We start from the raw sequence: 26,163 nt of genomic DNA, 5'->3' as shown, positions 1-26,163 counted from the left end.
CCAGCAATGGACACTGGGTTACTGGGGTGGATAGCAGGACTTCCTCCCATGCCCAGAGCCTGCACTGCCTTTTGTGAAGTGAAAGAAAGTGAAAGTCGATCAGTTGTGTCTGACTCTTTGCGACCCCATGGACTATACAGTCCATGGAATTATCCAGGCCAGAATACTGGAGTGGGTAGCCTTTCCCTTCTCCAGGGGATCTTCCCAACCCAGGGATCAAACCCAAGGCTCCCACGTTGCAGACGGATGCTTTACCATCTGAGCCACCAGGGAAGCCTTTTGTGAGCTTGTCCCTACTCTATCGATGGACTGCTTATGCCTGGTCCCCTTACATGGTGCCCGAAGCAAAGCTCTTGCCACCTCGGTTGGGCGCTGGAAAGAGGATAAGTGTGGTGGGTGGCACAGTTAGGACTAGGCAAGATGCCACTAACAGGTGGGCAGGAAGAAAGAGGACATGCTGTCTGTATCAGATACCTGGGGCTCCAGAAGCCCTGGGGGGACCACCGTCTTCCCCAGGAGGACCTGAGGTCAATTATGGGCACATCAGACAGCCAGAGACAGAGACTAACCACCCACTGCTCATCTGGCGCCTAGTGAGAGCCTGCTCAGACCTGCTCCCAGGAAGGAACCGCAGTTATAGGGCATTTTCTGTGTGCCTGGCACCGTGGCATCCACTCCGTGCCCTCTCCCAAGGTGGAGGCTATTATCCCCATTGTCCAGATGAGGAAACTGAGGCTCAGAGAGGTTATATAACTGACCTAGGACACATATACCACATGGCAGAGCCAGGATTTCAATGCAGAGCTCTCTAGTTCCAGAACATCCCACCCTGTGGGGTTGTGGCAGAGTAAAGCAAGGAGGCAGGGCAAAGAGCAAGTGTTGGGCCAGGGGTGGGGTCGGGGGAGGAGGGCAACGCAGCGGCTTCTGGGAGAAGTTTTGGACCTCTAGACTGGTATCTGATGTGGGGGCAGGGCCCGTTGGTGTGTGGCTGGCAGGTGATTGATGATGGTGGAGGGGGTTTCAGGCTGTCTGAGGCTGTGATGCAAGTCAGGGCCCAGAACACTTGGTTCTCCAGGGAGAATTTGGTTTGATCCTGGAGAGGGGGCCATAGCTAGCTGTCCAGATGCCCTGTTGAGGCTTGGGTTATGCTAGTGCTGAAGTTGGTATCTGACTCAGTATCAGTGAAGCTGGCACCCTATCTGGAACAGAATAAGACCATCTTTTCTCATAGAAATTTGGTTTTCTTTAGAAATTTGGTTTCCGAAGTGAGGGGTGCACCTGTGCACCTATGGGTGCATCAGATGATCCTTTAGGGTGTGGTAAGAAAATACTGGAACTTCTATTTATAGTTTAAAAATAATCGTTAGAATTTTTGAGTGTGATTTTTAATATACATATTAATAGCAGTAGCATGCATATAATAATATATAAATATAAGTATGCTTACAGTGATGGTTCTAAACTTTTTTGTTTTAACTGAGAGATACAGACAATAGAAAAGGCTTCTAAAACAAGACTGGTGAATTTCTGCGGTAGTGGGCTAAGGGATCGGAGCGGGTGGGTGTAGAGAGACTCGGGGTAACTGTTGGCGGCCCCTGCTGGTCATCACCGGAAGTGAAACATCACTCAATATAGGCTCTTTTAGGGCTTCCCTGATAGCTCAGCCCGTAAAGAATCCGCCTGCAGTGCGGGAGACCTGGCTTCGATCCCTGGGTTGGGAAGATCCACTGGAGACGGAAAAGGCTACCCTCTCCAGTATTCTGGCCTGGAGAATTCCATGGACTAGAATCGGACACGACAGAGGGACTTATTTCCCTTCACTTCACTTCTGCTGAAAATTTAGAACAGCCGCTCCGAATTTTCTCTCTTTCTGTGCGTTGAATCCCGAAGCCTTGGAATGAATATCCACCAGAGGAAGATCTCTATTTGAGGGTAAGCAGAAACACTGCCTGCACCGTTGTGACCTCTGGGGCGGAGGCAGGGAACAAGACCGAGCTAAATACAGACCTCAGAGGAAGAGGACTCATTCTTCTCACTTTTCCACCTGTCTCCTCCCCACCCCCACCGCCTCATTTCTCCTTACTCCCCCCGTTCCTCCATCCCACCGGCAGAGGGGGCAGTCTCTAACTACCATGGAATGCATTGTGGACCCCTCAAACCTGCTTCCTGCCCCAGCTACCCTATATCCCATCAGTAACACCCTCATTCCTTTGGGGCCCTGCTTAGAACACATTATGTGTGTCTATTATGAATGTCTATTATGACATTCAGTTGTACCGCTAGAAAGTGCTTTTGTGTCTGACATTCCCCCTTCCGGACCTCCACCTTCAGGAATCACTGATGCTGGCCCTGTAGCTGGTATCTGACAATATCAGTGAGGCTGGCACCCTATCTGGACCAGAATAAGAGCATCCTACTCTGTATCAGGAAATGTTTCTCCTCTCTCTGTAACCTCATGGGGCTGTTGTGAGAATTAAACAATTTATCAATTGTAAGGTCTTGAACAGATGTGAGGAGCTGGCATTCTATAAGGCCCTTATAAGAGAGATGCTTGCTGACTGACTAATGGGGGGCAGGGGAGTGTGAGGAGGTGGCTGGTAAGAGTGATGAGTTGGGCTCCATCTTCCTAGAGGGCCAAAATCAGGGATCCTTGTTCTGGGGATTTTGAATGAAACTAAAAGTTTGCTGTATGTTGCTATGGGGTAATAGTTGCCTGACTGAGAAGTAATTAATACTATGGAGAGATTCAAGATGCTTCCTCTTCCCCACCACTAAATAGCCAGGTGGACAGGCTAGAGTGGAGGGTAGCTTTCATGATGGGAAGGGGACTACTTCCTTTTTTTTTTTTTTTAATTTATTTGGCTACTCCTGTTCTTTTTGCAGCATGTGGGATCTATTTCCCCGACCAGGGATCGAACCCCGGGCCTCCTGCATTGGTGACGCAGAGTCTTAGCCACTCGACCACCAGGGAACTCCCAGGGACTTCTTCCTAAATTGAATTAGGAAGATCTTTTGGTTTGAAGGCAGAAGAGAGGGCAGATAGCATTTTGCTCCAGCGAGTTATTTGGTTGGAGACGGAAGCCTGTAATTCCAGGCCCTGCCATCTGGGGTCGCTAGCTAACTTTCCTGTCCTTGCTCAGTAATAAGGGAGGAGACCACCGAAAAACCTCAGGGCTTTCTGTAGAGCACGGCAGTGGTTTTGTGTTTTGGGTTGTGTGCTTGTGTTAGTTGCTCAGTCGTGTCCGACTCTTTGTGACCCCCATGGATTGTAACCCGCCCGGCTCCTCTGTCCATGGGATTTCCCAGGCAAGAATACTGGAGTGGGTTGCCATTTCCTTCTTCAGGAGATCTTCCTGACCAAGGGATCGAACCCAGGTCTCCTGCACCGCAGGCAGACTCTTTACCTATACTAAAACCTGGTTTTCCCCCATGGCTCAGTGGTAAAGAATCGCCTGCAATGCAGGAGAGGCAGGTTTGATCCCTGGGTTGGGAAGATTTCCTGAAGAAGGAAATGGCAACCCACTCCAGTGTTCTTACCTGGGAAAGCCCATGGACAGAGGAGCCGGGCGGGCTACAGTCCACGGGTTCGCAAAGAAGTCGGACAAGACTTAGTGACTAAACAACAATACTCAAACGTATGATCGCCGGAGCTCAGGGCAAGCTGAGTCTCCTGCAACAAGGGTACCAGTCCCCCCTGCTTCCAGGATCAGTTTCCAAGTCAAACCCATTTCTGAGATTTCCAAGCAAGTTTCCAGAATGCAATGCATTTCTGATCTTAGGAGATCTGCATATTCTAGAAAGCGGTTGGAGAGGGTGCAGGGCGGGGAATACCGCGGCCAGAGTATTACCTTGGCTGACCCTGAATGCACCGCGCACTTAGCGAAGCGTAGTCTTCGGGCTGAGCTTTCAGTATCCAAGGCTAGAACTAAGTGCAGGTCTACAGTGGAGCCAGAAGCTGGGGTGAAGGCGGGCAACTGGGTTTGTCTATTTCTTGAGATGGAACCACGAAGAAGGATAGCGAGTCACCTTGTTCTGAATTCCGTAGACTGGGGTATGGACCAGCTCTCCGGTCCAGGCTTGAAATAGGGTCTCAGCGACCCCGGCCCCCCCACCTTTTTTTTTTTTTTTTGCAAATTCGCCTAGCGAGTCTGGGATCCAGGTATCCACCAATGAATCCTTAAAAGCTGCTCCTGAGTTTGAGGTCCTATGGGGATGGGTCTCCTGCTCCTTGAGGGGTCTCCCTAAACTCCTCCTGCTCCCTTACCCAGTTGGGAAGCAGGATAATGAGGAAAGGTGAGGCAAGCCTTGAACTGGAACGCGGGTCTAACCTGAGAGAAGGGGGCGGGTCTCTTACCATCGCCCTTTTAAGGGAATCGCTGGGCGCCGAGGGACTAGTGGGTACAGGTCCCAGTCCTTGCTTCCCCGAGTAGGAAGCCAGCTGCGGGTCGGGGAATCGTGGGCAGTGTAGTGTCTCCGAAGTCACCACCTCCCCGCCTACCCACTAGCTGCTCGGAAAGGCTACTTTCCTGCGGGTGGTCCCGCGGCGTCCGTATCCGCCTCCCTCTCACCTCCTCTCTCGGTCTCCGCCCCTTCGCGCAGAGGAGGCCTCGCCGCTTTAAGAGCCGGGGTAGCGATTGACAAGCAATAAGCGCGGAGCGCCCGGCTGCGCGGGAGCCACAGGAGCTAGGGGCCTCTCCCGGCGCAGGTAGGCCCCTCCCCGGTCCCCGGGCCAGCACCCACCCGAGAGCCCTCTTGGTCCTGGCACGGCACTTGGGGCCCTTTCTCTGCGTCACACCTCTCCTGGCCTCTTCCCTCCGGCCCCTCCCCTCTCTCTCACCCTCCCGCCCCCACTCCCCCTTTCTCCGGGCTCCTAGAGAGAGATCAGACCTCGCTGCCCGTGGACACTGGCCCCCCGCCCCTGCGGTGAGGGCACCTAAGTGACGTCAGGCACAGAGCCTGGTGAGCTGTGCGGGGGCCCGAGTGTCCGTGCGGCTTCTCCGGGGACTGTGCGGATTCTGGGGACTTCGGAGCCGGGCATTACGTAAGAACCGCGTTATTAGCTCTTCCGGGGGTGGGGGCGCAAGACGGAGGTTGTGTGCGTCCCCTTGGCTCCCCTGCCACCTTGGGAGGCTAACACCTCAGTCTCTCCTGGGAGGGGGTCCTGCGAAGGGGGTGTGCTGCTTCTTCGCCTCCCAGGTTGTAGAGGGGGCGGGTCTGGGTCGGGGGCCAAGACTAGGATCTGGAGACCTGGGAAGGGGTCGGTGACAGGAGCGAGGAGTCAGGGCCAGAAAGTTAGGTCAACTCAGAGCGGGGAGCGTGAGGACGCGGGCGGGGGTGGGGGGGGGGTGGTGTGCAGCCATTCAGTGACCTCATCCCCTAGTCTCCGCCGGGCGCGCACGCAGAGAGTCTTCTTTGATGGCTCGCAACACACCCCCCTCCTCCCAGGTCCTAGCGCCCAGCGTTTTAGGGCTGGGCTCTTGGGGCGGGGGCGCTCTGATCGTCGGTGCGTGCAGGCCCGCCTGACCGCTAGACCCCATCCTTCAGTCTGTCTACCCCTCCCCACGACCTGTCGCTCTTCAAAGCTCCTTTGTCGGACCTTTCTTCTCTATATCTCTTTGTACGCGTATTGACAGAGCTTGGAGGAAACCTCCCCCTTTTTCGGTGGGCCCACATCGGCTGCCGACCCTGGGTGGTGTGGGTAGCCTGGAGATAGGGGTGAGAGGGCACGTGGGCCCAGGGTTTTGGAAGCTGAGGTGCGAGTTCTCAGCTGCCTGGGCTCCGGACCTTGACTCGGAGCCAGGCCGGCTCGCCTGGCACTGCTGTTCTCCTGTGGGCACAGCCGGCCCCGCCCTCTCAGAGGCTTGGGTGGGGGTAGGGCAGAGCTAGCCAATGCCCGTGGGAACCGACTCCTCAGGGAGAAAACCCAGGCAGGCTGAGCAAGACTTCTGGGGACCGGATCTTCCCTGCCTCTTCCCACCCTCCGCCCTCTGGGGAAGTAGGACTTGGGAGAGTAAGTAGTACCATCTGGAGAGAGCTGCAGGTTCCAGGTCCTCAGGACCAGGGCTGGGCCGGGGGTGGGGTTGGGGGGTGGGGAGAAAGGGATCCCTCTCTGATGCTCTCTAGGAATAGGGGTGGCAGGGGTTGTGCCCAGGGCACTAGCTGGCGCAGTGGATCCTGGGCATTGCTCCCAGCCTGGGTGCTAGCCTGACAGGGGATGTCCTTCCTCTCCCCCAAAGCTCCTTTCTTCCTTGTCCTCAGGGGCAGATCCAGGAGGAAGGGGAGCCATCCTTCCACTTTTGTAATTTCTGCTACTTGAAATTACAAGTATCAGGGAGCTCAGATGACCTGCTCAGGCCTGAGAAGGTGATAGGAGGAGAGAGGATTTCATTAAAATCAGGTAGTGGTCACTCTAGTGACCTTTTTAGGGGGAGGAGGTGATATCGTGGCTCCCCCACCCCCAGAGCCCAGTAGCATTCAGTCCTAAAGTGGGCACTGCCAGATGCTTTCTTCCACTCCCCCACCCCTGCTGGGAGCCACCGCGCCTCCTGTTGTCATGGCAACCGGGAATTAGGGTTTTCTCCAGCGGCACAGGCCCAGAAAGGCAAAGGGATGAAGGATGGTGGGTTACCCACCTGCACCCTTCTTTGGAGAATAAGGGATCCAACCCCATTCCAGGAGGACCTGGGATGGAAACTGGGTCTGTAAATTACGTGATGGGTTTTGCCCAGAGCCCCCTGCTTTCCTTGTCCCAGCTCTGGGCTGAGAAGGGGTAGAGGGAGAAAGAGGAAGCAAGAGAGGCCCTAGTGAGGTATGACATCATTTCTGCCAGACAGATGAACAGATGTTTGTGGAGCATCTTCACTGTGCTAGGTCTAGGATCCAGAGGTAAAATAAAACACATGTGATTCTTGACCCATGGAGCTTAAAATCAGGGAACACCCATTTTCTTACTTTTTACCTTTTTACTCACACTGGACTTTCCCCCATCCTCTCTCTCTCTCAAAATAAATAAATAAAATAAAAAAGACAGATGGTAGGCAGAAACAATTTTTTTTTGAGTCATAAAACCTGGAGTTTCATTGTAGCTCTCCTTTTCTTTAAAAAAATATTTTTATTCATTTATTTGGCTGCACTGAATCTTAGTTGTGCATGTGGGATTTTTAGTTTTGGCATGTGGGTTTTAGTTCCCTGGCCAGGGATCGAACCCAGGTCGCCAGCATTGGGAACCCAAAACCTTAGCCATTGGACCACCAGGGAAGTCCCCATAACTCTCTTTATTAGCTTTGTGACCTTGGACAAATGAACTAACCTCTCTGATCCTCTGTCTCCTCCTCCTTGGAGAGATGGGTGAGTCATGTCTGCTCTTCTTGGCCTCCCAGAACTATGGGATAGTTGAGTGTCAGGGCGGTACCCTCTCCCCTACCCCACTGGCTCATCCTGAGGGAGAGGTCCTTCCTAATTCCTTCCCCATTATTTTGCCCTTCTGCCTTCTCAACCTCCTCTCTCCCTTCCTCCAGGAGCCCTTGCTGATTTCACCATGCCGGTTGCAGCCACCAACTCCGAGACGGGTAAGAAGTGGGGGTAGGGATGTCGGTTATATCAGTGGTTCAGAGGATTCCAGGCAGGTTGGGGAGCACAGTCAGGCACTGCCACAGCTCCCTGTAAGAGCAAACTGTAAGACCTACAGTAAACTGTAGGAGCTCCCTGTAAGACCCCTGCTGCAGGTGCTCCATCCAGCTGCTCAGCCCTTCCTCTGGGCAACTTCTATCACCCTGCTGCACCTGCCCCAGGGTGGGGCTGGAGACAGAGCGCAACTCACCTCCATGGAGGGGGATGCATGCTCTGGAGACGTCCACAGTGCAGTGCCCCCCCAGATAGGTAAAGTGGACCAACACATGGGAGTGTGTGTGTGCTAGACTGTGGAGAATGCCAGGTCGGGAAGCCTTGGCTTAGTTCTGTAGGCAGTTTTAGGGCAAGGTTGTGGGCCACCCAGACAAGCTAGGAAGCCTCAGGAACAATCTGCTTAGATCCTTGGAGCCTGTGTCTCTTCTCTGTCAAGAGGTGATGTGAAACTCAAAAGCTGTAACAGGGAAAGCATGTTACCATTAGGGATATTCACAGTTATTACACTGTGCTACTGAGTTGTTATTACCTCTTTAACCTGTGACCCTGAATCAGTCACCTCGCTTTGAGGACCTAGGTTTCCCCATCTGTGGAATGAGGTGATGGGACGAGATCAGTGTTTTTAACTTGTATTGATCCTGAATCCTACTGAGAATCTGATGCAAACTGAGGGCCTTCATCACAGACAAAGGCTTCTATGCACGAAGTCTGCATTCCACTCCAGGGGTTCAGGGATCGCGCCCTGTGTGTATGCAGAGACCCACCAGGTGAAGTGCCCTGTGCTCAGGCTCTCAGAGGGCCCTAACAATTGTGAACTGTTCTTGTTTTTCTCTGATTGATCCTCGCCTGGGTGCCTCCTGACCGTGTAGCCCCTTCCCTCTCTCTAGGCGCTGCTATTGCTTCTGCAAGATGTTCCAGACCTTCCAGTTCAGTTAGATTGACTCCTCTGTGTCCTCCCCGCTGAAAAACTGAAGCAGGAAAGTGAAGGCTCCTGTGAGGGGCCAGAACTAAACTGTGACACCCTTGTCCCCCCAGGAAAGGCCTCTTCTCCATGCAGTGGCCAGACTGTCCCAATGTCCCCTAGCTGCTGCAGCCTTGGAGGACTCAGTGCATTCCCCACTGCTCCAGCCTGCCTGGGCCCCTCTGTAAGCTGCTTAGGGGTTAATTAAGCCCATCCCTGAGCCTGTGATTAAAGGCCTGTCAATCTGGGGCTGTCCAGTAAACCCATTAATGGTGCCTGGCAGGGGTGTAGAGGGAGGGGAAGGCCCAGTGCTTTGGTTTCCCTGCTGCAGGCCACTTGATGGGCCCTGGTGGGGTGGGGGACAGGGTAGGGAGTGGAGTTCAGGACGTAGGTGTGAGGGTCTGTTTCCTCTGAGGACTCCTGGGACACCCGCTCCCCTGGGTGTTGTGTCACGGGCTTTCTGTATCCAAAGGAAGAAAGATAGAAGCAAGTTGCTTAACCTCTTGGAAGCTGCGTTTCTTCCTCTGTAAAGAGGTGGTGGGCGACTTAAAGGCCAGAAGCTTTGTCTTTCCCTCAGGTGGCCCTCTGTGCCTGCCCTGGGATGGACTGGCTCCTGGCCTCAAAACTCTAATGGTGGCTTCTGCCCCTTATCATTTGGTGGTCATTACACTTCCCACGGGTCTGATAGACAGCTGTACTCTTGCCCCTAAGGTCAAGTTCACGCCCCCTCCCCTCTACCTTCCCCCAGAGATCCTTGCCTTGGCCTCTGCAGAGATTGAAGCTAACAGGGTCCTTCTACCCTGATCCACGTATCAATATGGCCACTATCATCGTGGAGGGAGTGAGATGATGTGGGTGTTTTCCTCTTGCAGAGAGACCCTAACTCCATTTCTAGTAAGGTGGAGGAGTTCTTTCCCTCAGGGTTGGAGATGCGTGGGTGTTGGCATGGGCTGAGAGTTTAGACATCTTGCCCCTGGACTCCAGACTGAAGCTCTGCCTCTTCACCGGGTTCCCTCCTTTCTTTGAATTAAGGCTGAGATGTGGGGCTTTCAGGTGGACCTGTCCCTTTAAATCTCTGGGTTAATGTTCTAGTGTGTAATCCTGCTTGCTGCCATGGCAACCAGGGTGTGCTGTGACCCTGTGCCACTCCTCAGGGAATGGCAGTCTGGGCAGCGGCAATGCCTAGTGGTGGCCTCAAGGGTATAGGGTCTCAGAGGAAGGAATGGTGACTCTGGGCTGGGGTAGCTTTCAAAACCCCTCCCTTCCTGCCCTTGCTAGTCTCTGCTACATGAATACTCCCTCACCTTTTCACTAGTCCCCAGTACCCCAGTCTCAAGATGCCTGACTTGCCCACAGGCATTGCCCCCTGAAGCAAGTGGGGCGGGGCGCAATTGGAGATGGGGATGGAGAAGCTACTGCTGAGATGTGGGGTCTGAGGGCTGTGCCACTGCCTCCTCATGAGAGTCGTTCTTGGGGGCTTCTTTTGATCCTGAGGGGGGTCACTGTAAAGAAAACTGGGCTTGGTGAGGCGACCGAGAAGAGGGGTCGGAAGGCTCGAGGAGGAGGTGGCCAGCGGTGTAATTGAGGAGGGACTTCTAGAAGAGGGGGACTGGAATAAGATGGGGCCAAAGTCCCCACCCACCTTGGGTTTCTGGGAGGGGAGGGTCTCTGAGCACCACTCCAGTCTTGATGGGGGGCAAGCTTAACGACACCCCCACCCCCACCCCCCGGCCGGAAACCTTTCCTCAGCCGCCTCCTCCCCTTTTAGTGGTAGGTATTCAAACAGGGGAATCTGGCCACCGTGGGACGAGAACCCTTCCACGGCCCCCTCCCAACTCTTTCACGGCCCCCTCCCGCCTGTCTGCTCCCAGTCGGGGCTTTGGCCAATCAACAAGGCGGTCAGGCGGCTGAGCCTTACTATTGGCTGATCCTGCAGAGGGCGCTCCCCGAGTCCCACCTCCTCCAGCGCTGCCCACCTCTGGCTGGGTAGGCTGCCGCAGCGTGGAGGCTACTTCACAGCCCTGGTCCTGGAGGGGGTCAGCCATGGCCGGCAGCCCAGGGAGCGGGGCTTCTTTGGAGGGTATATCCCTGGGCTCCTCTGAGGAAGCTGAGCTCCGGAGGGAAGGTAGGGAAAGGTGGAGTGGCGAGGATGGGGTCTGGTCCTGAGGGGTTTAGGGCATCTGGAGAGGATACCCTAGGAGCGGGCTCTCCAGAGCCTAAGGGTCTCGGGGCGCGGTCCCCCAGGAGAGCTGACCTGGACTGAGGGCACCAACTCCCTTGGCTCAGTCCCCTCCCATAGCTGGCAGGCTGGGAATCTGTGTGTGAAGATGACGGGAGAGGCAGGGTCCCAGGATATCCTGGCAGAGTGGGAAGGGTTCCTGCCCTGCCCTCTTTCTGAGGCCACTGAGGACCTTGCAGGTTTCTGACCAATGCCAAGCCCAGACATGAGCAGGAGGGGTCTGGAGGGCAGTCATGAATGTCATTTGTGGAAAAGGTAGGGAGGATGAGAGGGAAGAGGGTGGGAGGCCAAGGGTCCCTGACCAGTGGCTGCCAGCTTCCAATCTCAGAGCCTCCTCCAGCCCACCCCCATCATGGCTGAGAACAGTGAGAGGTGCCAGGGACTGTACCCACCCCCTCCTTCCCAGCTTGGGTGCTGTTATGCAGATGTAGGCGTGGGTGGCAGGGTGGCAGAGTAATGATACCCCCTGCCCATCTCTGCCCCCAGCTGGGCACACTCTGCTTCTGCCTCCCTTCCCCCAGAACCTGCCACAGCCAGTAGCTCCCACCTCTGCTGGTGGGGGAAGACAGACCCTACCTGAGGCTGAGCCCCTCAGCAGTGGCCCAGCTTCAGGTGTTCTCCCCTTGCTGATGTCCCATCCCAGGCTGAGGGTTTGCTGATCCCTAGGATGACTTGGTCTGACCTCTGCCCTGGAGTGTCCACAGCCATCCCAAGCCCCAGAGTGCCTATTTCCTCCAGCTTCTACCAGTGTCCTGGGCCTCAGCCTTGGCTTCCTATGATCTGTATTAATTTCCAGGTCATTGTCTTTCAGAGCTGAAGGGCCTGTAGATACCATCCAGTTTAACCCACCCATTTTACATGAAGGAAAGACTGAGGCTCATGGGGGACAGCGACTTGTGCAAAATCACCCTGAATTAGTGGCACGGCTGGTAGTAGATGGCGGGTAGGCCCTGACCTCCTGCATGGCTGCCTGCTGACTCCAGGGCCGCACTCCAGCAACATGTTCCAAGCGTCATCTCTCTCACCCCTGAGCCTGCCACGTGCGGGTGGCTGAGTCCTGTGGCTTCAGCCCATCCAGAGACTGAATGATGTGGTTCTCTGGTTTAGGGCAGAAACTGGAACCTGACATCTGCTTCCGTTTCTCCCCTCCCCCCACCTCTTAAGTCCACTTCCTGGTGCTGGGAGCCTTCCACCTGCCCAGGCTAGTATTACTTAGGGCCTAGAGAAAGGCCAAGGAAATTGTCCTTCCCCTCTTAGGGCCTCTGCCCCAGGCATTCTAGGGCCTGGAGTGCCAGGCAGGGAAGGATGTGCTGCGGGGAGGGGCTGTCTTCTGCGGGATGGAGGGTAAGAGGGTGGGGTTCCTATGGTGTGTTTGGGTCCTCTGTGCTCAGCTGGCGCCTGTGTGTCTCACTGTCTGCTCCTTCCCTCCAGCCATGCAGCAAGTCCTGGACAACCTGGGATCTCTCCCCAATGCCACAGGAGCGGCCGAACTGGACCTGATCTTCCTTCGAGGCATTATGGAAAGTCCTATAGTGAGATCCCTGGCCAAGGTAGTGTGTTCCAGGGAGGTGGACATAAGGGTACTGCGCCTGGGGAGGCAGAGCAGGGGCTGGGATGTTAGCCACAGGGAGCCCTGGGAATGGGGCAGGTGGCACCCGCGACCCTGGGAGGGGGGGTATGCATGGACATCCATGCCCGGGTGATCAATCTGAACCACTGCAGGTGGTGGGGGCCCACCTCCGTTCCTGACTGTTGAGTGTGGAGATGTGCCCATGTGGACGGATGTTTAGTGACTGCCAGCTTATGGAGGGTATGCTTGGTTGGGAATGAGCATGCCTGTGCTGTAGAATCTCTAAAGTTCAGCCTGCTTATCTTTCTGCCTCTGGACGTTTTGTGCAGACGTCTTTCTAAGGTCACTTGCCACATACCAGGCAGGGGAGAGACTCACTGAAAGAGAAAGTTATTAACCACTTTGGTAATGACCGTGATAGAGGCAGATGCACTAGGTGTTTGGGGAGGGTAAAGGACAGATGCCTGACCCAACCCAGGGTGGGCAGGGAAGGCACCCTGGAGGAAGGGTCACTTGTGTTGAGTCTTGGAGATTGAGGAGGAGGGGCAGTGCATTCCAGGCCACGAGAAGAACTTCAACAGGAACAGAGGTGAGAGAGCTAGAAATGTACAGGGGCTGTAAGTGTTGGGAGCTAGAAATGTACAGGGCTGTAACTGTTGATGTGAGGCTGGAGCTTTAGGTGTGAGACAGGGGGTGTGAGCTGTGGAGATGTCGGCAGCTGTTGGCAGCTGATGAAGGGCCCTAGGAGCTGTGCCTGGGGCTTGGGCATCGTCCTGTGATGTCCTGTGAGCAACTTGGAGCCTTTTGTGGATTTTAAGCAGGCGTGTGATGACGGCACATGGATGTTTTGGGAGCATCCCTCTGGTAGCCACAGGGAGGATGGTTGGAGGGTCATGACTGGAGTTGGAGAGGCTGGAGTTGAGGATCGTCCTGAATTAGACCTGTGGTAACAGTTCTTGAGGGAGGGGATGATAACACAAATATTTAGGAAATAAATCGGCAGTACCTGATGCTTGGGTATGGACCGTCAGGGGTGGGGGAAGCCAGGCACTTGGGATTCTGTACTGGGGAAGGGCTGGTGCTGCCTTCAACTGAGACAGCAAGCAAGGATGGACCAGGGGAGGGGGCGACCCCTTTGCTGAGGAGGAGGAGAGGAGGTGAGAAGGATGCCAATAGCTATGTTGGAGGCAAGTCTGGGAGTCACAGAGAATCATGTTAATTGCTCAGATTTCTCAGGGGGGTAGGCGGTCTTCAGCTGAAAATTAAGGATCAGGGGTTGAGTGGAATGGGGGTGGAGGGTGGGATTTGGAAGTGAAGGTTCAACTAATAATTACTAAAGGGGAGTGAGGGAACCCACCAAAAGTCAGGGAGCAGGATCAACAGGGCCCCAGATCATCAATCCAGGGTGGGGGTGACTCAGTCCAGAGACATTTGAGGGTGGCTTTGGTCCAAGGCTTGTGCTGGATGGGGGCTGTGGGAGGCTGAGATGCAGAGAGAGGTGAGAGTGGCTCAGAGCATCACTTCTGGGGCTGAGCCTGGGAGGGGAGGGGAGAGTGGCCAGGAAGAAGCAGAAGGTCAGGGAGAACCTGGAGGCAAAGGCCTGAGGGCTTTCTGGGGTCAGTGTTTGGGGAGAGAGTATACAGCTGGAAGAGGAGACGGCCGAGGTCAGAGAGGGAGGTGGGAAGTGAAAGGTTTCCAAGGAGGACAGTTCTGGGGGTGATAACATTTTGAATGTGGCTATGGGGGGCAAAGAGGCCATCAGTGATAACGAATTCTAGGAATGGATGGGTCGGGTGTGGGATGGGGTGTCTACACATGCATGAGGGTGGGCAGACACTGGAGGCAGCCCCAGGGTCTCCGGTAAATGGTGGTGGGTGTGACCAGGAAGTTGGATGATAGTGATGGCAAGGGTGGGGGGCGGGGCAGTACAGCTAGGTGGTGGGTCTTCCCCAGGGTGAGGTGGGGACTGTCACAGGACAGCTGTGACCTTTCCTGGCATGGGGCTTGGAAGGGGACCAGATGCTAGTGGGAGGTTCTGGGGAAGAGAAAACCGAGCCGACTGGAGGAGATTGGAAAAAGGCAGATTGCCTCTCAGTCGGTGGCTAAGGATTGGACTTTCAAAACAAGGAGTTATGCATGTTTCAAACAGAGAGAATATGAGCTCCTTGAGGACAGTGATGTCAGCTTTGTTTACTACTGTGTCCCCAGAGCCTAGAACGGTGCCTGGCACATAATAGGTCCTCACTAAATGTTTGTTGAATGAATGAATACAAGAAAGTGTGCAGAAAAAGCACATAGTACCCACCTCCAGGATGTGAATGCTGATCATGTTTGCTTTAGTTCTTGCTCTTTCTTTTTAAGAAATAAAAAGCGTGAGCCAGTGAATGCCTCTCCCCTTTTCCTCATTTCCACTGCTGTCCCTGCCCACAGGTGACCCATGCCTGGAGTTGATGATACCGTGCCCCTGAATATTTGCCCATCTTGACTACATATGTATTTAGATGTAAACTACATGCCCCTGTTATATGTGTTTTTAAACTTTACATAATGGAATGATAGTGGAAGCAGCTATGGTTTTTGAGATTTCTAGTTCATATAAGTAATATAGTTACTGACATGCATAGAGATATAGATTCATTTGGACTGTTGTGTAGTTCTCCAGTATGTGAACAGAGCCCCGTGTATTCGTCTTCTGGTTCCCCTACTGAGAGACAGGTATGCTGTTGCTGACTTGTCTCTGTTAAGCAGCAGTGAACATCCTTACATCCATCTGCTTCTACACGTGGGTTAGAGTTTCTCTAGGGTGGACACTTGGCAGTGGAATTGCTGAGGACCTGCATTTGAACCTCAACATCTATAACCTTCCAAAGCTGACTTCACAGTTGGATTTATTAAACCACACCACCTCTGAGTCACTCCAGCTATTGCTTCTATAGCATGACAGCCAGGGAAATAAGGAGGCTCTCTCAGGATGCAGAACCTCAGGGTTAGAAGGTCCTTTAGCCAGAACCCTCCAGAGTGGGACACCTTTCTCCCCTGTCCCCACCTCCGTAGCATTCCTCTCTAGTGGCCTCTTGGAACCCATCTGACAGCTCTCCAAAGGTGAGACTGATGGCTGGATGGCTCTGTTATTCACTTGGTCATTCCGTCATCCATCCTCTGTTCAACAGATATCTCTTGCGTGCTCACCAAGGCCAGGCACAGTGCTAGGGTGATGGCAATGAAATGTCAGATAGGTTATTCTTCTCCCGAGGGAGCCCTGAGTCTGTCATTTTCTCACTGAGCTCAGCAATGTCCTCGTCCTGGGACCACAGCCTGATGGAAAAGTTACCAATGTACTGTGTCAGTTTACATAAGTAAACTTCCTTCTCCAAGAATGTTCTCTCCATCTAGCTGTGAAACAAACAGGAAATGAATCTCCATAAGGGAGCATCAGAGCTCAGTAAGGACTTCCTTGGTGGCTCAGACAGTAAAGAATCTGCCTGTAATGTGGGAGACTTGGTTTTGATCCCTGGTTTGGGAAGATCCCCTGGAGGAAGGCATGGCAGTCCACTCCAGTATTCTTGCCTGGAGAATCCTCATGGACAGAGGAGCCTGGCAGACTATGGTCCATGGGGTTGCAAAGAGTCGGCTCAGGAAAAATCCCTCCAACCCCTATATATGTGACCCTTTGCAATGGAACTTTGCCAGTCCTTTCATCAAAAGGTAGAGTTTCTCCACTCTTCAATCTGGGCTTGACCACATGACTTGCTTTGGACTAGCAGACCTACATCTTACTCCTTCTCACCCATTTTAATGATTATGTATACACAGATCAATTTCTAACCTATTAGACAAAGTACTTTGATCAAAGATATAGCAGCAAAAGCTTAGAAGCCCAGAAACCCACAGGAGTGGAGCCCAGATAGAAACCCGTGTGATAGTTATTCACCTCCTTCCCTTTCCCTGATGACATGGACTTGACTCTCCTCTCTGGGGAGGTGCCAGATGATGTGGGAGGGGCTGCCTTGGGTAGATCTGGAACCAGGGAGGAGCAGGCCCTGCGGGGACAAACCCAGAGAGTTACAGGCTCTGAAGGAAGTCAACTCTGGCAGGCAGATCGGAAGTCCGTAGGGTTGGCTACAGAGAGCAGATGGCGGTCCTGGCAGGTGGGTGACATCTGGGAGCGCTGACATGGACCCAGTAGCAGGTGTTCCAACAACAGGCAGGGCCACGGTGAGGAATCAAAGGCAGATGACATTCAGAAATTTAGGCAAACTGTTATCAGTGGGGACAGCTGCCAGTTTGGAGGCCTGTGAACTAAGCTGCATGAGATGAAGAGGAAAATAAACAGTGTTTGAAGTCAGATTCATTGATCGGCTGTGTGACCTTAGTAGGGCTGACAACCTTTCTGAGCTTCAGCCGTCTCTTCTGAGAAATGGGGACAACGATACTTACCTCTCAGAGTTGTGGTCAGCAGAGAGGGAGGTCATGGATGTGGAAGTGTTTGGCCATTGGACTGGAATTCAGAGGGAAGACTCAGTCCTTTGGTGGTGGGAAGGTGAGATAGCCGGCAAAGAAAGGTGGGGTCTTAAAAGAATGAGGGGCCAGGAGGGTCACCAAGATGGAGACTCTGACCAGGGGACATGGTGGGGAGCCCAGTGCATCAGTTAGCTTTTGCTGCGTAACAAACCGCCCCACAGCATAGTGGCGTGACTTGTGTCTCATGATTTTGTGGATTGACTGGGTGGTTTTCTGGTCTGGGCTTGCTCATTTGGGATGGGGTAGGACAGCCCCAGTCACGTGACTGGTGACTCAGCCGGAAGGCTGCACTGTCTGGGATAGTGTGGTCTCTCATCCTCTAGGAGGGTGGCCCAGGTTGCTTCCCATGGTGGTCTCAGCAGCAATGAAAGACCAGCCCCCAGTCCTAGGCACTTTTCAAGCCTCTGCTTTTACGTCTCATTGGCCAAAGCAAATCACGTGGCCACATTCAGGTGGAAGAGTCCCTTTACCCTCTGGCTCACCATGCTTTCAGATTTTGAATTACTTTCAGATTTTGAGTTACTTAATTATGAGCCTGGGCTTCAGATGGGAATTCCATCTCCTGATCAGAGAAGTTGGAGTGGAAAGGTGGAGGGAAAAGTTTTCCAAAGAAAGGCTGTGGCGTGTTTCTGCATTTGCAGTTTACATCTGGCTCTGCATGGGCAGCTGGCAGATTTGGGATTAAGGAACCAGCTCTTCCGTCAGCCGGGTGTGAACCTGGCCCAAGTTTCTGGCCTGTAAGGAGCTTGAGGGTATGCTGTGCTGAGGGTGATTTTTCAGAGCAGAATTAAGCAAGTGGTTACCACAGAAATTAAAAACTGCTTTCCTGGTTGTGGGCCCTCGTGTTCCTAATATTGTAGTGTGTGCTGTGCAAGAGAACAGTTTCTAAAAACAGGCGCCCAGATAGTGACACCACAACTGTGGGGGCGCTCAGGAAACTTTGACTTGCATCTCTGCTATACACCCAGGAGTTGTGAAAAGGAATTCATTTTACCTGCTAGAGCCTCAGATTCTTTATTGGGAAAATGGCCTTTATGCTGTTAATCTTACCATCATTTTGACATTTAAATGAGATGTCTTTTGAAGTATAATTGATTTACAATACTGTGTTAGTTCCAGGTGTACAACAAAGTGATTCACTTTTATCTATCTCACTATATATGTCTAACTCTTATTTATTCTTTTTCATTATAGCTATTCATTTCAAGATATTGAATGTAGTTCCCTTTGCTATGCAGTAAATCCTTGTTCTTTATCTATTTTTTGCATGGTAGTGTGTGTCTATTAATCCCATGATTCCCAATTTATCTCTGCTCCCCTTCCCCTCTAGTAACCATAAGGCTGTTTTCTGTGTCTGTGAGTAGTCTGTTTCTGTTTTGTAAATCAGTTCATTTGTAGGATTTTTTAAGATTCCACATATAAGTGACATCATCTAATATTTGTCTTTGTCTGACTTACTTCACTTGGTGTGATAATCTGTAGATTCATCCATGTTGCTGCAAATGGCATTGTTTTGTTTTTTTATGGCTGAGTAATATTCTGTTGTTTATATGTACCACATGTTTATCCATTCATCTATTGATAAACACTTAAGTTGTTTCCATGTCTTGGCTATTGTAAACATGGGTTACTAATTTAACTCCATATGTCAGAGAACATATTAGATATGACTAAATGTTTAAAAAATGGAGCCATTTGAGATTTGTTTTATGATCCCAAACATTGTCTGTTTTGAGGACTATTCCATGTGTACCAGGAAGATTCTGCTGCTGTTGGGTAGAGTGTTCCATAAATGTCAATTAGGTCAAGTTTGTTGATAGTGTTTTTAAAATCTTCTATATCCTTGCAAATTTTCCATTTACTTTTTCTGCTGATTACTAAGAGAGGAGTGTTGAAATCTACAACTATTGTTATAGAAAAAAATAAATGGAAAGTCTCTTAAGTGTGTTGTTTTACTATCAAATAAGTTTTGGGCTTCCCTGGTGGCTCAGATGGTAAAGAATCTGCCTGTCATGTGGAAGACTCGGGTTTGATCCCTGATCTGGGAAGATCCCCTGGAGAAGGGAATGGCTACCCACTCCAGGATTCTTGCCTGGAGAATTCCATGAACAGAGGAGTGGGCGGGCTATAGTCCACGGGGTTGCAAAGAGTCAGACACGACTGAGCCCTCAGTACTTCCTATGGCCCAGCAATTCTCCTTCTGGGAAAAACTCTCACATGTGCAACAGGAGACACAAACCAGAGTGTTCCTAGTAGTTTTGTTCATTGCCATTTGAAATGGTAAAAACCTGAAATGAGTGTGGGGGGCATGTGCTTAGACATAGGATAGTGTCAAGATCCTTATTTATGGTTTAAGTGATGGGTTCTTGCATCCTTGTTATATTATTACAAAAGTACCTAGTTTAATAGCAGCTAACTAAAAACGAGTCATGCAGGAACCAAGGATGAGAACATATCATGAGCCAAGGATATGATTAATCCAATTCTGAGTTCTCAAAGTCCCAGAAAAGAGTGTTGCAAATTGTGATACATGTTGGGTGTTCTCAGTATTGGTCAGTCAGCCTACTGGTAGTGTTTCTTTTGTATAGGAATGATTAAATGTTTAAAGTTTCCTCTGGCCCATGAAGGTTGAGCTTGGAGAGCTGTGTTCTTCTGTCTGTTGGGAAGATCTCCAGGGGCAGCCACAGGGGTAGGAATGGATCAGCCTAGGGGGAGGGGTCATTAAGTAAAAGAAGGGAGGTAATGACTTGGAAGACACATTGGCTTCCTGCTTGGTTAGGTGAGGGCTCCTTGGGAAACTTGATGCCCGCATCCATAGAGCAGAAGATGCTAAAGCTAAAATAGACAACCTCTAGGCTACTTATGTCACCTGGGCCAGAGCTAGCCCCCATTATCTGGAAGGAGCCTGGCCAGAGTCACCATGGTGAGGGAGCTGCGGGTCTGAGTGCCTTCGTTTATTCTTGAAACACAGTTCCTGGGGCCCTGGGCTCTTAGTATTGTCTAGACACTGGTAACAGAGCCAGGGCCTCCGTGGGTTGTGCTGAGTTAATGACTGAAGATCACACAGCATTTGGTAGAAACTTCTGGGGCATTTCTCTGCCCTCTGGTTTCTGAGGATCATCAAGGTGTAACAGGTCTCCGAGTACTACTTCTTTGCTCCTTCAGTTGTCTGTTTCCCCAGCAGGAACGCTGTGTCCAGCTGGGCTGTGGGAGTCAGTCTGAAAGGCTGCCCTCCCAGCGGAGGATGATTTAGGGGGCCCCCCTATATGGGAAGTTGTTTCCCTGGCCTGTTTGGGGTAGAGAAGACAGAAAAGGAGCTAGCCTTTATTGAGCAACTGCTGTGTGCCAAGCACTGTGTCTATCTCATCAAATCCTCAGAGTATCCTTATGAGATCTTGTTAAAATTTCCTCATCTCATGGGCTTGAAAAACTTTCTGTCATGGAAATTTTCAAAAATGTTTTCAGAACCCCCATCATCCATTGCCCTACTTCAACACTGAACAACTCAAGAACAGTCTTATTTCATCCATACCTCCACCTCCTTCTCTCTCTCCTGAATTATTTTGAAGCAAGTTTCAGACATAATTTTATCTGTAAGTATTTCAATATTTGTAGTTAAAAGTTCTTAAAAAAATTTGCACTACCATTATTACACATAGAAAATTAAGCAATAATTTTCTTACAGATTTTTATTAAATGGTGGTGTAATACCTGGACAGTCATTTGGAAAGATATCAAAGCAGATCCATACCTCACACCATTCATCAGAATAAACTTCCAAGAAGCTCAGAGATCGAAAAAACAAACTATATACATCCTAGAAGAAAACATGGGTCTTTGTGTAAAGGAAAGCCTTTTTTAAAAACTATGCCTCGAAATTTGGATGCATAAAATATTAATAAATTTAACTAAATTAAATACATAGCTTTTGCAGTGACAAAAAAAACATAAGCTGAGTCAAAAGATAAATGACAAACTGGGGGAAAATATTTGCAAGAGGTATTACAGATAAAGGGCATATCTTCCTAATATAGAGAATGTTTTAAGAAGTGAGAAAAAGAAAAAACAAGATCTGATGGGAAAATTGGCAGGAGACGTGAACAGACAGATCACAGAAAAAGATATACAGATGGCCTTTAAACATATGAAGAGATGCTCAGCTTCGCTCATAATAAGCAAAATGCAAATTAAGCCCCACTGAGAGATGGCTTCTCATCTATGTGATTGGCAGACATTCAAGGGTTTGATCACACACTCTGGTGGCAAGGCTTCAGGAAAGTTTCTCTTCTAATGCTGGTGGGGAGGCAAAGTGGCACAAGCCCATGGAGGGGAGTTTGTCAATATCTAACAAAACCACATATTTATTTACTGCTTGACCCAGCAAGACTTCTAGGAATTTACATGAAAGATCCACTCCATGAATATAGAATGGCTATGCCAAGGCTATTCACTGCAGTTTTATTTGCAATAGTAAGATATTAGAAACAACCTCCATACCTATGGAGAGTAGTTGAATAAATTATGGTACTCCAGTCATGAAATCACGCACATGCAGTGATTAAAAGATAACAGTAATAGAGGAAGATCTCCATGGAGCAGCACAGAGTGATTCCAGGGCATATTGTTAAATTAAAAAACAGGGACTTCCCTGGTGGTCTAGTGGTGAAGAAACCTTGTTTCCATTGCATGGGTTTGATCCCTGGTTGAGGAACTAAGATCCTGCATGCTGTGTGGTGCAGCCAAAAAAACAAGAACAAACAACAAAAAGAAACCCAAACAACAAACCAAACCACTTAAACAAACAAAAACCCCAAAGTATCAGAGTATACATACCTTTTATATAAGAGAGAAAGGGAAATATTTATTTATTTTTGTAGAAAAAATGCTGACTGAATAAACTAGAAACTAATGAAAATGATGCCTTTTAGAGTGTTGGTATGAATGGGGTAGAAGGGATGAAGATGGAAATAAGACTTTTTGAGTTTACTTTTTATATAGATTTAAGATTGCAGCCATGTGAATGTTGTACATATTAAACATAAGGTTAAATTTAAAAAGAATGAAAAAATCTAACCCTGAAATTAAGTGCAGATAAGTGAATCTATTCATATATCAAATTGTTAGCAGAACAGAAAAAGGAATTAATTTAAGCAACTTCACAAAATTCTGACTATATGCCTTAAGTGGGATATTTACTAAGCCTGTACTATTTAATATTAGTAGCCACTAGCCAGCCCCATGTGGGTACTTATTTAAATACTTTATTTAAATTAAAATACTTCAGCTAAAATGCTGATATAAAATTAAAAATTCAGTTTCTTAGTTGTACTAGTCATGTTTCTCAACAGCCACGTGTGGCTAGTTGCTACCACAGTAGACAGCCCAGATATAGAATATTTACATTGACGTTGTAAGTTTTTTTAAACTATTCTGGGGACAAAAAGAATGCAGATAAATCTTGAATTTTACTTGGGTAAAATATACAGAAGGTGATACCTAAGGTGATAGGTAGTAGCAATAGTTTAGCAATTCTGAAACTTTCTGAACATTGAAGGACAGAATAAATAAGTAAATATATATTAAAGTTCTTGGGAGAAAATTCTCACCAAAGGAGAAGGGAGATACAAGTATGGAATGGGAGAAGGCAAGGAAAATTGTGTAGAGTTTGATTTTAATTAGGTCAGTATCAGCTAATGTCTACTGAAGTAATGACACCCAGAATCAGTGAGCACTGAGTGCCCAGATCTTGGTTTCTGAATACCATTCCCCAGCAAAAGGAATCAGGTTTCCTTGGGGAAATTGCTGATTCCACATCTGGAGTAGGGAAAGTACAAGGTGAGCTGGTGATGGAAGGAAGAAGGTGCTCATAATGGGAACAAGTCAAAAGGGGTGCTGCGGGCTCCCCTGGACAAATTTGGGGTAAACTGAGACAATGAAGATACCAATGATGATGAATTAGAACACACTGAATAAAAAAGTTCATAGTGATGCAGAAAGAGAGAGAAGGAGGAGGAGTGGGAGGGGAAAAGAAGAGCTCTTTCTTATAATAGAGTGCCAGATAATGCATGTAGAAGGAATAATGGGGTTAGATAGTGACTATTTTGCAACCCCAACACAATAACAATTGATTCAGGCAAAAACCCATAAATGGAGACTAAATCCATCAGTGAATGATTATTGGGGAACCGAATAGTCACGTGGTCTCAAAGTGTGGGGAAACCTTAAGATCACTTATATAGAACTCTTGCCGCAAAGATTAACTTGAGTCTAAACATGTAGAAACAACAGATAAATCCAGCTGTGGGGCATTCCACAAACTACTGACCTGGACTCTTCAAAAATGTCCTGAAAGACCAAAGGGTCTGTTCTAGGTTAAAGGAGAATAAGAGGATGTGACAACTAAAGTTAACATCTGATCTTGATTAGACTGTGGATCAGAAAAATAAAGCCCTATAGAATATTTTTGAGGCAATAGTGACATGAACATGGACTATCTATTAGACAATATTATATTGCTGTGCCAATGTTGAGTTTCTTGCATGTGATAATGGTATTGTAGTTTGTGTACCAGATATCCTGTTTGTTCTTAGGAGATGCATGCTGAAGTACTTCGGGGTGAAGTACTTTGTCTCTGCAACTATCTTCCAAGTGATTCAGAGGGCAAAAAAAGTCTCCATATATATCCTTGAAAGGGGACTCTTTTCTTCCCACTTAACATAACTCTCCCTGCTGGGCTGGTCACTGGCAGAGACTTCCTCTTCCCTTTTCAGAGCATCTTGTCATGGAGCCCAGAGTCAGTAGAGCAACAAGTAGGTGCAGAGCCTTCTCCTGGTGCCATGTACTGACATCTTGTCCCCTTCCTCACTGGGAACACTGAGCTCAAGGCTTAGAGACCCAAGTATGAGTCCCTGTGACCTTGGACAAGCTACACCACTTCCCTGGCTTCCTTATCCTGGGCCATGGGGTGTCCAAGACCCCACTGCTACCAAGGAGAAGCTGTCCTTGAACTCAGATGCTTATGGGGTTCTGGTGGCTGGGGACAGTTTGATGACATTAATGGCTCTCTGTGGCAAGAGATGGAAATGAGGTGTTATCTTTTGGATTCTCTCTTCCCTAAACTGGGTCCCAATCGCTCTTGGGGGAGAAAGGAGATAGCAGGGCACATGTGCATATTTGTGAGTGTGCTTATATCTGAGTGAGTGAGGCTCGTAATACCACGAGCAGTGCTGTGGGTAGGGTCTAAAGTCCAGATCTGGGGGTGGGAAGATGTCTGGGAATGAAGGAGGGGGCACAGTTTGGTACCCTGGGGCCCTTGGGGAGGCATCAGACCTCACCTGTTCCGCCCCCACCCCCAGGCCCATGAGCGGCTGGAGGAGACGAAGCTGGAGGCAGTGCGGGACAACAACTTGGAGCTGGTGCAGGAAATCCTACGGGACCTGGCGCAGCTGGCGGAGCAGAGCAGCACCGCGGCCGAGCTGGCCCGCATCCTCCAGGAGCCCCACTTCCAGGTTTGGTCCTCTCCCAGGTTCCTGGGATGGGGCTGGCAGGAAGTTAGGACTGGAATGGGAAGGGACCTCAGGGCACTTCCCCACGGTTCCTCCCCTTCCTCCCACCTCTCCAGTCCCTTCTGGAGACGCACGACTCTGTGGCCTCAAAGACCTATGAGACACCACCCCCTAGCCCAGGCCTGGACCCCACGTTCAGCAACCAGCCTGTGCCTCCTGACGCCGTGCGCATGGTGGGCATCCGCAAGACAGCTGGAGAGCATCTGGTGAGGGTGCCTGGCCGCGCCAGAGGGGGACTCATGGGGGGTGGGGGTTGAGAGTAAGCAGCAGGATCAAGTCGGGTCAGGGGAGGCCTGAAGACAAGGTCAGCTTTGTCCAGGGTCGGGCGCACACATCTCTGTTCTGCCCACTTTTGGTCCTTTAGTGCTCCTGTAGGTGAAGAGTTTGGGGAGAGGATGGCAGAGAAAGTGGCCGTGAGGGTGGGGGTGGAAGGGTAGAATGGAAGGGCCCTTAGGACACCCATTTGAAGATTCTGACCTGGAGCAATTGGGGTTTCACATATCTGCCCTCCGTCTCCCAGGGCGTGACATTCCGCGTGGAAGGTGGCGAGTTGGTGATCGCCCGCATTCTGCATGGGGGCATGGTGGCCCAGCAAGGACTCCTACATGTAGGCGACATAATCAAGGAGGTGAACGGGCAGCCTGTGGGCAGCGACCCCCGCGCGCTGCAGGAGCTCCTGCGCAGCGCCAGCGGCAGCGTCATCCTCAAGATCTTGCCCAGCTACCAGGAGCCCCATCTGCCCCGCCAGGTGGGCCCCTCCACCAAGCCCCACCCCCAGCACAAGGCCCAAGGGGTGGCTGAGCCTCTCGGTGGCCAGGGTCACCGGCCTCCGGGTGGGAGCGCCTCCTCTCCAATCAGTGTGCTCAGAGCGAGTGGGGGGCGGGACCTGGCAGATCCAGCCACCTACAGGCCTGTACACGTTGTGAACACGCTTGCATTCTTGCCCTTGGGTTGAGCACTCATGCGCATGTGCAAGGGACACGCCCACATCTAAGGCTTGGGGTACCCACGTGTACAAGTGAATTCCTACATCGCCTGCAGCCCCCTGTGTGCCGTGTGTGTGCGAGGGTGCTCAGCGTTGGGTGGTCCCGTGTGTCCCATTCAGCTGCCTCCTGGTTGGTGGATTGTGGAGGTTTCACTGCTCTGCCCACCTCTTCTATTGGTTGTCTGGCTTTTTGTCAAAGCCTTCTCCTCTGGGGAAGGGGAGGGTGTAGGGGGGACAGAGGGATCCTGCATTAGGGTCATGCATGCCCTAGGCCTGAGCAGATCCCCTGTGCTTCTGAGTCCTTTTGTTCTGGATGCAAAGGGAGGTTGGTACCAGGGAGGTGGGCTGGGCAGGCCTGCAGGCATCATGCCCTTAGATGGGCAGTGCCAGGCTCTCTCTTTGTGAAAAGAGGGGGACTGTGTGATACTCCCAGTTCCCACTCTGGGTGTAGGGGATGGCAACAGGACAGGGCTTCGACCCCTCCAATTTCCCCCTGCTTCTGCCCTTAACTCTTCTCGGCAAATCCCCGGCCCAGGTATTTGTGAAATGCCACTTTGACTATGACCCGACCCGAGACAGCCTGATCCCCTGCAAGGAGGCAGGCCTGCGCTTCAGTGCTGGGGACCTGCTTCAGATTGTAAACCAGGATGATGCCAACTGGTGGCAGGTGAGTGCTGGGTGCCCATGCAGTCTCCCCAG

General features: G+C 50.8%; 1 protein-coding gene across 5 annotated transcripts in view; it reads left to right on the top strand.

Moving 5' to 3' along the window:
* Window positions 1–26,163, top strand: part of MPP2 (MAGUK p55 scaffold protein 2) — a 43,451-nt gene that overhangs the window by 11,487 nt on the left and 5,801 nt on the right. The window contains exons 2-8 of one of the 5 annotated variants that reach the window (XM_043904772.1): window positions 4,600–4,705; window positions 7,518–7,568; window positions 12,255–12,373; window positions 24,270–24,422; window positions 24,536–24,685; window positions 25,000–25,227; window positions 26,000–26,131. In XM_043904772.1, the coding sequence (XP_043760707.1) occupies window positions 7,538–7,568; window positions 12,255–12,373; window positions 24,270–24,422; window positions 24,536–24,685; window positions 25,000–25,227; window positions 26,000–26,131 (813 nt within the window). In that variant the 5' untranslated portion in view covers window positions 4,600–4,705; window positions 7,518–7,537. Of the gene's footprint in view, window positions 1–4,499; window positions 4,706–4,740; window positions 5,042–5,869; window positions 6,011–7,517; window positions 7,569–12,254; window positions 12,374–24,269; window positions 24,423–24,535; window positions 24,686–24,999; window positions 25,228–25,999; window positions 26,132–26,163 lie in introns of those variants that run through there. The other 4 variants (XM_043904770.1, XM_043904771.1, XM_043904769.1 and 1 more) reach the window with 4 other exon arrangements.

Source organism: Cervus elaphus, chromosome 5 (genome assembly GCF_910594005.1).
Source record: "Cervus elaphus chromosome 5, mCerEla1.1, whole genome shotgun sequence".
Classification (NCBI taxonomy): domain Eukaryota; kingdom Metazoa; phylum Chordata; class Mammalia; order Artiodactyla; family Cervidae; genus Cervus; species Cervus elaphus.
The sequence above is the reverse complement of the archived record's forward strand: the minus strand, read 5'-3'. Positions and strand labels throughout refer to the sequence as shown.